Source organism: Culex quinquefasciatus, chromosome 1, assembly GCF_015732765.1.
Source record: "Culex quinquefasciatus strain JHB chromosome 1, VPISU_Cqui_1.0_pri_paternal, whole genome shotgun sequence".
In the NCBI taxonomy this organism is placed as follows: Eukaryota; Metazoa; Arthropoda; class Insecta; order Diptera; family Culicidae; genus Culex; species Culex quinquefasciatus.
Genome location: NC_051861.1, coordinates 25,014,996 through 25,029,639, shown reverse-complemented (window position 1 = coordinate 25,029,639; position 14,644 = coordinate 25,014,996). Strand labels below are relative to the sequence as shown.

The 14,644-nt window shown below is 43.6% G+C and overlaps 1 protein-coding gene across 2 annotated transcripts; it reads right to left on the bottom strand.

Annotated features, from left to right (window-relative positions):
- Positions 1-1,235: 1,235 nt before the first annotated feature.
- On the bottom strand, positions 1,236-11,289 carry LOC119767998. 2 transcript variants are annotated; one of them, XM_038258203.1, is made up of 5 exons: positions 11,108-11,289; positions 9,486-11,000; positions 6,475-9,426; positions 1,676-2,230; positions 1,236-1,620 (listed from the first exon to the last, which is right to left on the bottom strand). In XM_038258203.1, exons 1-5 carry the CDS (start codon positions 11,182-11,184, stop codon positions 1,446-1,448), a joined length of 5,274 nt encoding a protein of 1,757 aa, XP_038114131.1. In that variant the 5' UTR covers positions 11,185-11,289; the 3' UTR covers positions 1,236-1,445. The 2 variants fall into 2 exon arrangements, with proteins under 2 accessions (XP_038114131.1, XP_038114134.1); XM_038258206.1 differs by having other exon boundaries at positions 1,236-1,617.
- Between the last annotated feature and the right edge of the window lie 3,355 nt (positions 11,290-14,644).

The following is a 14,644-nucleotide window of genomic DNA, read 5'->3' as shown; positions in this document are numbered from 1 at the left end:
ACATAATAAGCCTAGCGATGCTGTTTGTAAACTACCCTCACCAAACGAACGTTTTTACGTAGGGCGGATTGTTGTTCATCTTGGTCACCGTCGGTGCCACCAAACGAGATGTTTCCTCCCAGGTGGTGGGGATCATATTGGAGCAGCACAGTCCGATGCGAGTTCGCAATCGAGCGGGCACTGTCCACGAACTTCTTCAGGTGGGTCACCTTAAGATCGTGTTTTGATTCGCTGTTCGGAATCTTCCTGCTAGGAATCGTCGTCAAGATCGTCGTACGCCTAGAGGACGAGATACTCCATGTTTCGGGATTGAAAAGGTATAATTACAAAAACAGATTGTTCTAAGACGAAAAAAAACCGCTGACACCTGGCCTGACACTTTGTCAAAAATAAAACAAACTTTCATCAAGGCAAGTGCACAGGATGCTTAGATTTTTCCAAACATTTTAGTACCTGTAACTCGACTGTGGTGGCGCTCGGAGCGCTAAAGGGATGTCGCCAACTGGATGTATGGAAAAATCCCGAAGTGAGACATCTAGGTAATTAATAATCTATGATACACGTTGGTGAGACTATACCTATTTTTGGGTAATACTGTTAGGAGCTTATTTTTGAAACAATCAAGATGCAAAAGGCTTCGATTTTTTTGTGTGTTTTACCCGTTTTACCGTTTTACTCTTGGTTTTACAAAAAAAGGTAAAAATTGTAGTTTAAAATAAATTCATAAAATAATAAATAAATTATTTGCTCTATAGCACTGCCTTGTCGTTCTCGATTGCACGATTCCTACTCGAAACTTGATTGTTGCGGCAAATGCAAACCTCTTTTTAAACCTAAGCTTCCCTTTCACTCCTGGGTTCGAACTGACGACCTTTGAATTGTGAGTCCAACTGCCTAACAGCGTCCTCTGTCTCGGTAGACAGGACCCAGGAAGACGACTCCTACACCTGGACTGAGCTAACGACCTGTGGCGATTGTCGACGCTGCCTACAAAAATGATTCTATTTGTATGGAAATTGTCCACGATTTCCAAAAAAGTATCCACGTGGTTTATGGATGGTCCCTTTAATGAACTAAGTAAAATCATAAAACCCAAGATTTTCTAATAAAAAGTTCTACATGCTTTCTATGACTTTTTATAGACTGAAAAATTGTTTTTTTTTTCGATTTATTAGATGGAAGCCTGTCTACAGACCGGGTTGGATTGTAGAGTTAATTAATAAATTGATACAATGTTTGTTTATCGCTTCAATTTATTTCTGCATTTTAAAGAAAATTACGTCCTTTATAGTAAAATTATGCTCATGAAATCCAGACTCTTATTTACTAGATCCGCAAAATTAACGTTTTCAAGTGTCACACTTAACTTATTATTAGAGACCTAAAATTATCACGATATGTTTAATGTTTCTTTGATCAAAACAACTACAACTAAGCTACACTATTTAGTCAAGATGAATTTGAAGACACCTGTTCCTATGGGCGCTGAAAGAAGTACGTGCTATCCCGCCAAGTCCACACCGTTTGCAGGTCAAAAAGCGCGGGATAAGACGCCGCTGGCCATTTTCAAGCACCTTGGCTTTCTTCCGTGGAACAGTTAGATTATCGCTAGGATTTCTGAAAGTTATAAAATAGATAAGCTTTGAACCTATATACTTGCTTTTTTGTACGTTACCGTTGATCTGCGACACATTTCTTGAGCGGAATCTCGAGGTTTCGCACCGGTGGGAAGATATCGTCGTCCAAGCGCGTCAACGCAACCGCACATACGGCAGCTTGATCAGGTTTTGTCGTGCTGTCTTCTTCCACTACCATTTCCACAGTGGGCCTTGAGTCCACCTTGGGGGAAACCATTTCCGGATTCGCACCGACGTCAATCAGTTCAAGCTTGGGTTCTACCATGTCGAAAATGCGCTCCGGTTCTCGTTCCATCATTTCGGCCAGCGGAACATCATCCAAGCTGTAGTCAAAGTCGAGCTTGCAGTCTGGCAGATGGATCTTTGGAAGAATAATCACCGCCTTCTTCAGGTCCAACATTGGAGGTTCAGAATGATCCAAACTTTGAGCAGCCTCCCACGATCGTTCGCGGGATTTGTCGCGCTGAACTTTCCACGTTGGAGTTGTGCATCGGATGGACTTCCTTCTGCTTCTCTTCGCTGGCGGTTTATTTTCACCGGTTGTCGGACGGACATCTGCCACGGGATCGACCAACAAGTCGGCGTTAAGATTTCTGAAAAAGGTTTAAATTACAGATTTGATTATTGGAAAAGCCATTCTCACACATAACACATAATAATCAGACTTACCAGACATGAAACCGAGCTAAATTTATGATGAGAGTCACTAACTAAATCGAACATGAAAAAGTAACTATCTAGCGAAAGCGCAATCCGTACTCCAATTTCTTTTTTGAAAAAAAAAAAGTTATTTAATTTTGACTTTGAGGATCTCGAGTTTCATGCCTGGTTAGTCTGCGGCATACGCGAGACTATTTTAGAAAGATAGGCCAGTTAAAGGTTCCCATCTGGCAGGGTTTTGAATTTTGGAATAAACCAAATTTTAAAATTATTAAATTTAATCTGATTACCTTTAACTTTCATATTGCCCGGAACAAAAAGCACATTACTTGTATCCATATACCTCCCATATGCATTTTAATCACTTTGAGTTAATGATGCAGTTCAGTTCTAAAGCATGCAAATTATGAAAAACACACATAAATAGTTAATAGGTTATATGTCCCTTTATTGGGCCTAGAACCTAAATCGGGTCCACCAAGCTTAATTTAACGAAATTGTGCATTTCGCTGAATCTGGTATAAATCTGTCTATATCTTCACTTTGATGGGTAAGAATGATTCACTTTCTCCTCTAAAACTAGAAATAAAGGAATAACAAACGTATCTCTCTCACTTTTTCGTGGCAAATTTATAGTCGCAGATTAGGTCCAAAAGTTCATTTAAATTTTTTTTATTCATTTGACACTTTTACAAACTATGACAGTAATTGCGCGTTGCGGCACAAAATAGGCACATCTACCCTACTTAATTTTAGGAAAATCTATGAAGTTTCACATTTTCACAAAATTTTAACAAGTTACCATATGTGTAGGGCAAATTTGCCTAATATTTTTTTCTCAGCTTGATGTTTTTGCATATTTGGGACATTAATACGAACACGGGCAGTATATCTCCCCTCAAACAAATCTACCCATTTCAGTGCTGAAAAGTAGAACTTTTCAGCATTTATTTTGAAAAGTGTTGCTATTCGATTCTGTTATTTTTGGTACAGAAATGTAGGCTATTTCGTCGTTCAAGAATGACAGGAAAAGTAAGTAGTTTCACGACGGAATTGCAAAAATACATTTTAGTTATTGATTGCCTTTTACCATACCAAATACATTTTTTCAGTACTTCAACCCCGCCATTTTGGCTGCCATCTTGGATTCAAAAATTCTACATCACTGCATGAGCATGTATGGGGTCATGATCAAGCTTAACAATCACAAACAAGACACAGAAAAAATGTATTATTTTTTTTTCGTGATTCGATTCGTGGAAAATAAAATCTTTGGCTGTGTTTATACTAACATTTCCTATATTTTAAGTAAAAAGTAGTATGCAGTATTTTTTGTAGTGCCCTAGACTATGACTCTACGCATTTTTCACAATTTAAATGATAATGGTGTCATTCTAGAGCAGAAATGTAAAAAACAATCAAAAAATCGAAAAAGTGACTGTGAAAACATGAAAAAATAGAAAGGGAAAATCTAATAATATGAGGTGGTAGAATAGGCCAAATACTACTAAAACAAAGATAAACTAACCATGATAAAAACAAATTAATAAAACAAGAAAAACATAAAACAAGAGAAGTAACATTTTTTGCAGAACAAAAGTTGCTCAAAATGATCTCCTAAACTGCCGTTCTACGCATAATTGTCCCATGTTATTTTTTGTCGATTCTGACCTTTTGTCATTTTTTAAGTTTAATTTCACGTATACTTTTAGAAAAAAAAACACATAAAATCCATATCGTGGTACTTTGTTCGGAAACACCAAGTCTGTTTGTCCCATCGTTGTACTTCTACGCATAATTGTCCCACCAAATATTTCCTATCACGAAATCATTAATTTTACGAAGTATTGTGTATTGTTTACATGTTGTATAGCAAGAGGATTACTTATGTGGTGAATAGGGACCCACGGGACAATTATGCGTAGAAACACAAAAAACGGTCGAAAAATTTCAATCGTGTTTTTCTCACATGGGACATGGGACAATTATGCGTAGAACGGCAGTAAACATGGGAAAAATAAAAAAATCGAAAAAAGTTTGGGCAGCAGAGGGTTTAAACTGTTCGTAATCACTTATTCGAATTCCTCCCAAAAAATTCACTCCATATAATCAAATCAACAAATTTTTATTTTTCTCAAAATTTGGGACTTTTTACTAAAAATAAATATTATTCCAAAACTGATTCAAGGTTAATTGATATTTTAGTTGTTTTTTTTTCTTAAAGCCTCAAGCATAGCACCGTCACACGCGATCAAACAAAACTGTAAACTATTCTTGGGGGGGAAACCCACGAGAAGAATCCGTAACTTTTCTTGACCACATTCTTTCCGATCTCCGTACTTAAGTACGGTATGCTGATCGGAAGGAACGCGGTCAAGAAATGTTGCGTGTTCTTTTCGTGAAGTTAGGAAGTTAGGAAATTAGGACGTAAGGAAATTAGGAAGCTAGGAAATTAGGAATTCAGGAAATTAGGAAGCTAAGAAATTAGGAAACTAGGAAATTAGGAGTTTAGGAAGTTAGGAAGTTAAGGAAATTAGTAAATTTGGAAATACGGAGGGCTTTTGTTAATTTGATTTGGTTAACCGCGGTGGATTTTCTTGAAATAATTCGAACTGTCAAAAATCCACCAAAGCATCTACCACATTGATCGCACAAAAATCTGTGTTAGAAAAGTATCCACCAGTAGATATTTAATATTCTTTATTATTAAAAAAAAAGTTATTTGAAATTTCTGAAATGTTTGATTTTTCATATTTTTGAATTTGTTGTTAGGTTGGATTTCAAAATTTCAGATTATTATTGTATTTTCAGTAAGAACATAGACATTTGTATGATTATTGTCAAGTTTAATTTCACTCTGATTTACTGCATTTTGGTCCCGCGAGTGTGGATCAATCGGATAGCGCAGGGGACTCATAATATAGAGTACTGGTGGGTACTAGCGATAAATAGTTGGTGACACGATGGCCGACATCTATAAAGACAACTTCTTTTTTTTACTCCATTTCGACCAAAAAACTAAATCTGTCCTTTAAATTTCAATATTCTGCATTTTGAGATTCGGCGGGAATTTTAAATATTATTATATCCAATACAAAATTATTCAAACGTTTGTAGTTATCAGTCGCATTCAAAAACGAAAATGGCAATTCTTTGATTTTTTCATCAAAACATATTGCAAATAAGCACCGCGCGAAGAAACGTCAAACGCAATCTTTCCGTTTCTGTTACTTTTCAGCTGCGTACCGCTTAAGAAAAATCTTTTCGTGACCCTTTCCTTGATCGTTTCTTGGGCGTTTTTTTATATGGAGTTTTGCGTTCCTTCCGATCAGCATATCAGCCTTTAGCGTAAAGGCCAGTATGCACCCGCAAAGGAAAGGGGTCAAGAAACAGCTTTACAAACAGCCGAACCCATTTTATTTTTTCTTTACCGGTTCTTGCCTACCTGTGTCATTAATAAGTAACGAGAAAAAAATATAAAACTGTTTTTTGGTCTAAGCGAGAGGGGTTAAAGATTGAAAAATTGTCTCTTTGCTTTTTATCTCTTTTTTTGCCCTCAGGGAACTGATAATGAAGTACATCTACACGGGATAGAATTTAGCTGCAAAATTTTCGAACAAACATCATTCAATCTTGTCTCCTGTTGCGTTTACATAAAATTGTAGCGGTTATGTGGTAGATGAATCAAATAGTTGTGATAGTGGAGTTTTTATCAAACGAGAAAAAATAGATAGAAAGCATAAAAACATTTTTGTAAAGAGCATTAAAAAATAAGCAGTTCGTCTTAATTTAATGGGACAAATATCGATTAGATAAAATGACGATAAAGAAAGTGTAAAAAAATGCATGAAATTCGATTAAAAGAAAAAAAAAGGTATGAAAAATGGAGAAAAAAATCATAAAAAAGATTAAAAGTTTGACTTTCACAACTCGTCAATTGAAAACAGCGCGCCACTATTCCACACTAAATAGTTTATTGATAATATATTTTTGTGGGGGGTGAAAAGTACTACATTCAGTAAACTTTTGTTTGTTTTGTAAGACGAAATTCGACATAGACTACTAAACACGATTTTTTTGTTCTTATTACGGAATTCACTTGTTCTCATTTCTTCACTTAATTCTCTCCTCTACCTTCTTCGATTAGATGCAATTGTTTTTTGTTTTGAATACTTACGAATCTACCACATCCGCGACGTTGATGCTGCTGCTGCTGCCACTGCCGCTATCCTTGCGAGCCCGTTTGGCCGATTTCGCAATTCCGCCACCGCCACCACCATCGCCGTCTTCCTGCTGAGGCTCAACCGCTTTCTGGTCGTCCGCGACTTTTTCGTCCTGTGGTTGTATTTCGGGTTCCGGCTCCGCTACAGTCGACACTGATGGCGGTTCCGGCTCCGCCGACTTGGTCGCCACTTCTTCCGCAGGTTCTTCCTGTGGCGCAATAGCGATTTCAAGTTCAGGCTCTTTCTTCGCTTCGGGAACCGATTCCATTGTAGGTTCTGTGGGAGGCGTAACTTCATCTGCCACAGGTGCAACAACTTCATGCTCTGTTTCATCAGCGGGAATGGGTTCGTCAATATTTTCGCTGGGTTGCTCTGGCATGGGTTCTACTTTTTCTGTGGGAGAGCAAGCTTCCGGTTCATTTGCTTCTGGTGCTGGCGTCTCTACTTCAGCAGACGGAATGATTTTCGTAGAAGGAACCACTTCTTCCGGGATTGAAGCGTTCGCTTCTGGTTCATCTTCCAATTTTGTTGTGCTCTCTTCGGGTTGGGTTTCATCGATCTCCACGACAGGGATTCTCTCCACTTCATCTGCAACGGCATTCGCTTCCTTTTCCAAATCTTTGGACTCTTCCACCTTGTCGCCTAACGTCTCCGGCAATTCTACCGATAGCGGTTCCTCGCCACATTTCTCCCCCGACTCCGGTTTCGATGGCTTGACCACCTCTTCCATTGGCTTTACGCCCTCAATCTCCGCACTTTCCTCACAAGTCTCCTGCTTTTCTTCCTTCACGATTGCGTTCACTTCCGGCACTTCCTCACCCGGTGGCTCAACTTTAACCGCAACACTGTCCTCGATAAGCTGTGTATCTTCCACCACAATATCGACGACTTCCTGCTTGATTTCGGCGCCACCGTTGAAGGACGTCTCGGCCGCCGACGAAGACTCGCCGGAGAAGCTCTGCTCGCCGCAGCTGCTGCTGCCCTGCCCGTTGGCGAACGCATCGGCCGCGTGTTTCGCCTTGTAGTGGTCCTTGTAGCTGGAAAAGTTCAGGTAGATTTTGTTGACGCACTCGGCGCACTTGAACGTGACCCGTTCGCTCGGGTGGACCTCGCGATAGTGGCGCCGGATCTCGGCACTGTCCGCGGAACGCATGCCCTCGCAGTGGCCGCAGCTGACCATGAAGCCACTCTGCGGGTGGTTGATCGTTACGTGGCGTTCGCGATTGGACGCGCTGATGAACAGGCGCGGGCAGTACGGACAGTTGAGTAGCTTGAGAACTTCGGTCGAGTCTGGGCTGTGATAGCGGCTGCGATGTTCCTCCAGCCGGGCGCGATATCCAAACTCGAGACCACAGTCGGCGCATTTGAGCATCGATTTGTTGGCGCGGTGAATGGCCGCGTGCGATTGGAAGCTTTTCTTGGACTTGAAGCGCATGTGGCACTTGTCACACTGGAAGAGCAGCGTGTTCTGGTGGGAGGTCAAGTTTCGTTTGGATTTGAACAGCTTCGAACAGCAGTGACACTTGTAACGGGTCAGATAGTGGTGCTCCTTCGGATCGTACTCAATGTCGTGATGGACACGCATGTGCTGCTTCCGGTACCGGATCGGTTTCACGCACAGCGGACACTTGTACAGCAGCATGAACGTCGGATGGGCCTTCAGGACGTGTTTCTCCAGCTCGTCCCGGCAAGTGTAGTGCTTTTCGCACTTACCACACGCGAGCATCGATTGGCCGGACTCGGGATCGACGAAGACCTTCGGCGGAACGGCCGCATGAACGAGCGTTACGTGGACGCTGAGTTTCTCGCTGTCGTCAAAGTACTCGTCACAGCCGGTACACTTGAGTGGTGACGCTGGTTCTTCCGAGACCGCAGCGGAAGTTGGCCCCGGCACGGGCTCGATCATGGTTGTTGGAGGCGGTGGCGGTGCAGTCGCCGTTGGTTGACTGATGACTATGAAATCGGTTCCTTCCAGGGCGGTGGACGCCGCAGCTGCTTCCGCGTGGTCCTTCTCAATGTGTTTCAACAGCCAGTGGCGCGTCGAGAAAGCGGCCTCGCAGTGCTGACAAACAAAGGGCAAATGGCCCAGGTGTACGACCAAGATGTGTGTCCGAAGCAGCGTCGTAGTTTTGAGATCTTTACCGCACTTGGGACACTCGCAACTGCGAAGTGGTTGATCCGTTTTGTGCACCTGCCGGACGTGTTCTTGGAGGGCTTCCCGGGACTCGAACGTGGTCACACAACGCTCGCAAACCTGCAACCGGTCGGTTAGATTCTTCAAGCGTTGCGGCTTGCGCTGATGGTAGATCTTCAAATGCATGTCAAAGTACTTCTTCTCGGTGAAGGACAACCGACAAGCACCGCATCGCAACCGCTCCGCTGTGTAGTTGGCCGACGCCGGATCGTGCACCGACGCCACGTGCTGCTCGAGCCGCTTCTTCGAGTCGTACATCTGGTCACACGAAGCACACACAAACTGATGCTGCAGCGTGTGGAAATGCGCGTGACGATCGCGGATGGCCGCCGACGGGAAACGTCGCTTGCAGTGGGGACACTTGAAGCTCTTCCACTCGGTCGGATGGGCCGACTTGGTGTGCTTCCGGATCAGCAACAGGTGACGGAATGTTTCCGAACAAAAACGACACTGATACAGTCGATTGTCCAGCCGGATGTAGTTGTGCTCCTCCTCGGACGAATCCTGCTCGTCGTCCTGTTCCAGCAACGTGTCGTCACTAGCGAGCGTCGTGCTCATACTTGCAACGGAACTTGTCGAAAGATCTACCACGCCATCGTTGTACTCATTGACGACATTCGCCGGCTCGCCGCCCGACTCCAACGGCTCCGGACGTTCAGCTTTTATCTTCATGGCAGCGGCAAATGCGGCCAGATTGGCCGGGTCCATCAATCTGTAAAAACATTTCCTCAATAACTAATTTAAACTCCGAAACCCCCGTCCCAAACCTACCTGGACATCTCGCGCAGATAATCCCACGCGCCGTTCTCCATCTGGGACAACAGCAGCGGCAAGTGTTCCGGCAGGAAGGGCAACCCCGGCGGTTGCACCGTCAATGGCAACGGAATCGCCGGTGGTGGCATCAATGAACCGGCCGTCGACGGTTCCTCACCATCGTCGTCGTCGCCGCCGCCGTCGTCGTCTTCGCCTTGCTGGTTGGATCCTTCAGCTGATGCCGCTGCTAGTGAGGCCGAAAGCGACGGTGGCAGAATCACCCCGTGTCGAGTGGCCACGTGCTGTTCCATCTGTTGGAGTGACTTGAAGTACACGCGGCAAAGCCAGCAGCGGTACCGCAAGAGGAAGGAAGATTCGCCGTGTTCGGGGTCGATTGTGGGATGTTTCTTCATTAGGTGCATCTTTTGGTGCTTGACAAAGTTACGACAGTGGGTGCACTTCCACCAGGTGGGATCCTGATGGAGTTTCCGGTGGGTTCGCAGGTCTTCCGTACTGGCGCACTGCGCGCTGCATTCCGAGCACGTGTAATGGTTCCGATTTTGGGGTGGCGTTTCCACCGTTGTAGGGAGTTGTCCTTCCTGATGCTGCACATCCGGCGTGGAGATTTGCGGAACCACCGGAATATATGGAAGCTCGTCCGTTTGGTCTAGATCTTCTTCAGCGTTGGACGACTGCCCGGATTGGTTCAGCTGATCGACGATAATTCCGTGTTGATCCTTCAGGTGGTTAACCAGCTGCTGAGTGTAGCCAAAGCTGACTCCACACTGTTTGCACACATGCGGCAGTTTTCCCATATGGACACGAAGAATATGGTTGCGCAGGATCGTGATCCGGCTAAACTGCTTCGAGCAGGTTCCGCACACCAAAGTGTCCTGCTTGGGATCGTTCGAGTGGTGCTCTTTGAGATGAATCTTTAGCAGTTTGTACGAGTCGAATGTCACCATGCACTTTTCGCAAACCTGAACCCGGTCCCCGGTCAGATCGTTCTCCCCGTTGTTCGGCTGATGGGACCGGATGTGCTGCAGCCGAGCCGTTTTGGTCATGAAAGCCTTATTGCACTGTTTGCACTTGAACATTCGCGACTCCTCCGGATGGTCCTCCTTGCAGTGCGTCAAAAACATGGCCAACGAGCGGAACGTCTCCGTGCAGAACCGACACTGGTAATGGTTCCGCTCCACCCGAATATATGGCATCTCTTCCTCGTTATCTTCCTCATCCTGGGGCTCGCTTTTCACCTCGACCGGTGGCTGATCCAAGCCCAGCCTACGCCGCCGTATGGCAATGTCCACCTTCAAACAGTTCTGCCGGAACAAATCAAACTGGTCCAGAATCAAGTGGCACGGCCGGCAAACCGCACACGGATAGTCGTCCTGGATGGTCAACCCGATCCCGATGTACTTCCCGATCAGCTCCATCACGTACACATTCGGCTCGCCGTTCACCGGAAACAGCGGATCCACCTCCGGCGTCGTCAAACACAACCGGCAGTACGTTTCCGGATTATCGTTTGGCCTGTGCCGGAGAGCCCCCCGCGCGGAAAAAGGAAAAAAAAAAACAAAAAAAAATACACAATTTAATACACCTTCCTAGGAGGCCACAGGAAAATCCCCAATACTCACACCGCCGGAAGATCCTGCTTGGAGAAAAACGTCTCCGGCGAGAACGGGTCCTCGCGGGAGGACGCCGAAAGGTCCATTTGCGAGAAATTTGCCCACTTTTGCGGCGAAAAAACTATTTTTCGTTTTGTTCAAAGTGCAAAGCTGCTGTCATCGTCGCGGTGATTCTTTTTTTTTGCACAAGAAAAGAGCTAAAGAATGAAGAAGAGAAGTGATGAAAAAGGGAATAAAAAGGGATAAGGCCAAAAGAACAAGAACACTGCACGGAAATGACAAGTTAGGCAAAATGATGTTTGTTTTACCCATTTTAAGAGTTCTTAAAGGACCCTAATTTGATTAGACCAGTATCCACTGTGCATGGATGTCTTTTTTTCTGAAAACCATTTTTTTTACGATCGATCTAAAGGGTCAGTACGCAGCTCCAAAGGGGTCCAGAAACAGCTTTACGAACTGCAGAACAAAGGAGAGGAAGTGCGTACACTGCTACATATTACCCTCTGAAATGTGCACAGAAAAAAATAATGTAAATTTGGAAGCTGTAATTTTGGAAGGTTGAATATTACCTCTCTTATGATGTAATTTTACCTCATTTTAGACTGAAAAAGTGACATTACACCAGAAAAGTGGTAAAATTACACATTTCCAGAGGTAAAATTACACCTTTTTTTCTGACATAAAAGATGTACCCCTTCCCAGATGTAATATTACCACGATTTTTTTTTTCTGTGTAATTCTCCGATCATTCCGGTAGTTGAATAAATAGGGCTGACGAAGGCCGATCAGGGCGTTAAATTTTTTAGTGGGAAGCTGAGTACGCAACTCGGGAGGAACGTGATCAAACAAAGTTGCGCATTCGTTTCGTGGCCCCCATTAAGAAAAGTTGACTATTCGTGCGCTTGTAATTCTGAAGTTTTTTTTTTTTTGAAAAGGACCAATAAACCAAATTTTCAGTTTTTGCTTTTTGGGTGTTTTTCAATACCCCTGACTCAAGGCGGTTCTAAAAACACCCAAAAAGCAAAAACTGGAAATTTGGTTTATTGGACCTTTTCAAAAAAAAAAAACTCCAGAATTCTTCTTAAATTCGTTGTGGTCGCTAAGAAAATAAGCTTTCTAGTTGTGAATAGTAAAATCAACAATTCAACCTAATTTACGAAGATCGTCGTTATCAACCTTCAAGCGGCACAGAACTACCTGGAGGAGTTTCAGCGGAAGTGGCGCATCAAGCTGAACGCTGGGTAACCCCAGTCAATTTTCTTCACCAGGAGGCGTGCTGCCTGGCACCTCCCTGCAACGTGGAACGACGAGTTCACGTACCTGGGAGTGGTGCATAACAAGAAGCTAAAATACGACAAGCACGCGAACTATGTACATCATTGGGAAGGTGGATCGGTCCACGAAACCGCACTACTCCCTGCTGAATCGGCGGTCGAAGCTGAGCATCAAGAACAAGTCGATGGCCGTTCAAGGCTGACCTACGCCGCTGCGGTCTGGGACAACTGCGCCAAATCGCACCGAAAACGACTACAGGTGAGGAAGAACAAGCTGCTCAAGATGGTGCACAACCTGGACCCGTGGTACCCAACCGACGATCTACAAAAGCTGGTCGGCGTCGACACCATCGACGCAGGCATCGAAAGGGCAACGAGAACCTTCAGGACTTCCTGTGCGATGGCAACGAATCCGCTCATCGAAGCACTCCTCCGTCATCAACTGTGATATTAGTTTTAAGCCAATAACATAGATCTAGGGTTTTTTCTCAAAATTTATTCTCCCTAAAACAGCATTCAGCTAGCAAAATCTGAACATATAAATATGTACCCTATCTGTAAAGGCTTATGAATTGAGATCAGTTGAAAGGTTCTCCAAATCTCTGAATTGCAAATGTATCATTCTGGAGCAGAACTGTTCAGTTCTAATAAATACTAATTGAGTTGAATTTAAATCAACCTATAATTTTTAGGAACAAGCTAAAACAAATAAGTTTTAAAACCATCCTTGTCTTGTTGAAATTTTGTGTTTCATATCTAGAGTTTTTTTTAAAAGGTTTTATAAACATATGAAAGACCTTAGTATATCTAGAGTTTTTTTTTTTAAAGAAAGCTCCTATTTCTTAAAAAAAAACTCTAGATATGTTTACAAGACTTTTAAAAAATTAAATGAACATTTACAATGAATTTCCCTTCACACAGTGTGTCAGTCGGGACTCGATTTGATCGCGAACAATGTTGGTGCCAAGTCTGTGGCCAGACGTAACACGAGGGTCTGTTATTCTTGGTGTTACCACAGACAACAGACGTAGCGGCTAGAACAAAATAATTTGAAATTCGTGTGTAAAAACATGTCAGCCGCATCCTGCTAATCTACTAGCGCCATCTGTTAGCCTATTGCCACTCTCTAAAGCAGCCATGATGGTTTTCTGAGAAGGTGTGTTTGAAAATGCATCACCCAGAAATATTTAAAAAATATATTATTTAAATTTTTCGAAATAAATGTAAACAGGTAAAGATTATGTTTTTATGCTATAGTAAATCTACTTTAATTGTTAATTAACACGATTTACGAGCACATAGATGTTTTTTTTCATGTAATTATCGATATCAAAAAAAATAGTCTAGTTTGATGCTTTTATAAACACAGCAACCAAGGCCGCGTTTGAGGCTGTCAAATTCTTGCTGGTTGTGTTTATAAACAAAACCATTAGAGGAGAGCAAAAAGGAGGAGGAGACCCGGTGGAAATCGGGAGGATGGGCAAGCGTTTCTTGGAGGAGAAAAGATCCGGAACCAGAACGAAACAATCCGGAACTGGTTCCGATAAAGTCTGGAAGCCATCGGCGCCGTCAGCAAGAGCTATTATCACGGCCAACCCCGTAAACGTTTTGACCCCAAACGATTGCATTCCGAAGATTATCTCCGGAACCGACAAACCAGCTACCACGATCACTTCAACCCTCACCTCCAAGACACCAACCTCTTCAACGCCCTCGAAACCCACCCCACCTTCAAGTGTCGCCACTTCCGGCGAACCCTAATCGCCATACCAAAGGCCTAAATTTTGAATGTTCTCCCCGGCGCGTCAGTTTCCCCCATCGGATTTCCAGTGCAAGCGATCCTCAAACACCCCCACATCTTCCCCTTCCCATCCTCTTCCATGAGTGGCACCAGGTTCAAGAAGCGTAGCCCCGTCATAGAGGTCATTTTGCGAATCATGCTGACAAGGAACACAATCGGCAATCCGTCGGGGCTAAAATCGGTTCAGGAACCAGGTTGGCCCAGGAAGGTGCTGTGTCCTATCCCTCGCCTAGACGAGACCAAAATCCATAATAAAGCTGTCAGACCAAATCTGTCAGACCAAGACTGTCAGACCAAAGAGCAAAAAGTAAACAATCTTGGTCTTCGACGTAGGTGCAGACAAATCAAGAAAAGAAAATTTGAAAAAGAATTTTAATTTTCCAATTCAATTACTGGTTTTGGGCTGCAAAATTTAATGTACGCCAGAAAATGTTAAAACAGTGCGGCGTCCTGTACACCGATAATTAAATA

Excerpts from the sequence above, each read along its gene's own strand:
- LOC119767998 (XM_038258203.1), bottom strand. The coding sequence starts at position 11,184 with ATGGACCTTTCGGCGTCCTCCCGCGAGGACCCGTTCTCGCCGGAGACG. Across the intron at positions 11,001-11,107 it reads AAGCAGGATCTTCCGGCGGT|GCCAAACGATAATCCGGAAA; the intron begins GTGAGTATTGGG and ends TCTCCGGCACAG. Across the intron at positions 1,621-1,675 it reads AAATGTGTCGCAGATCAACG|CAGAAATCCTAGCGATAATC; the intron begins GTAACGTACAAA and ends TTTTATAACTTT.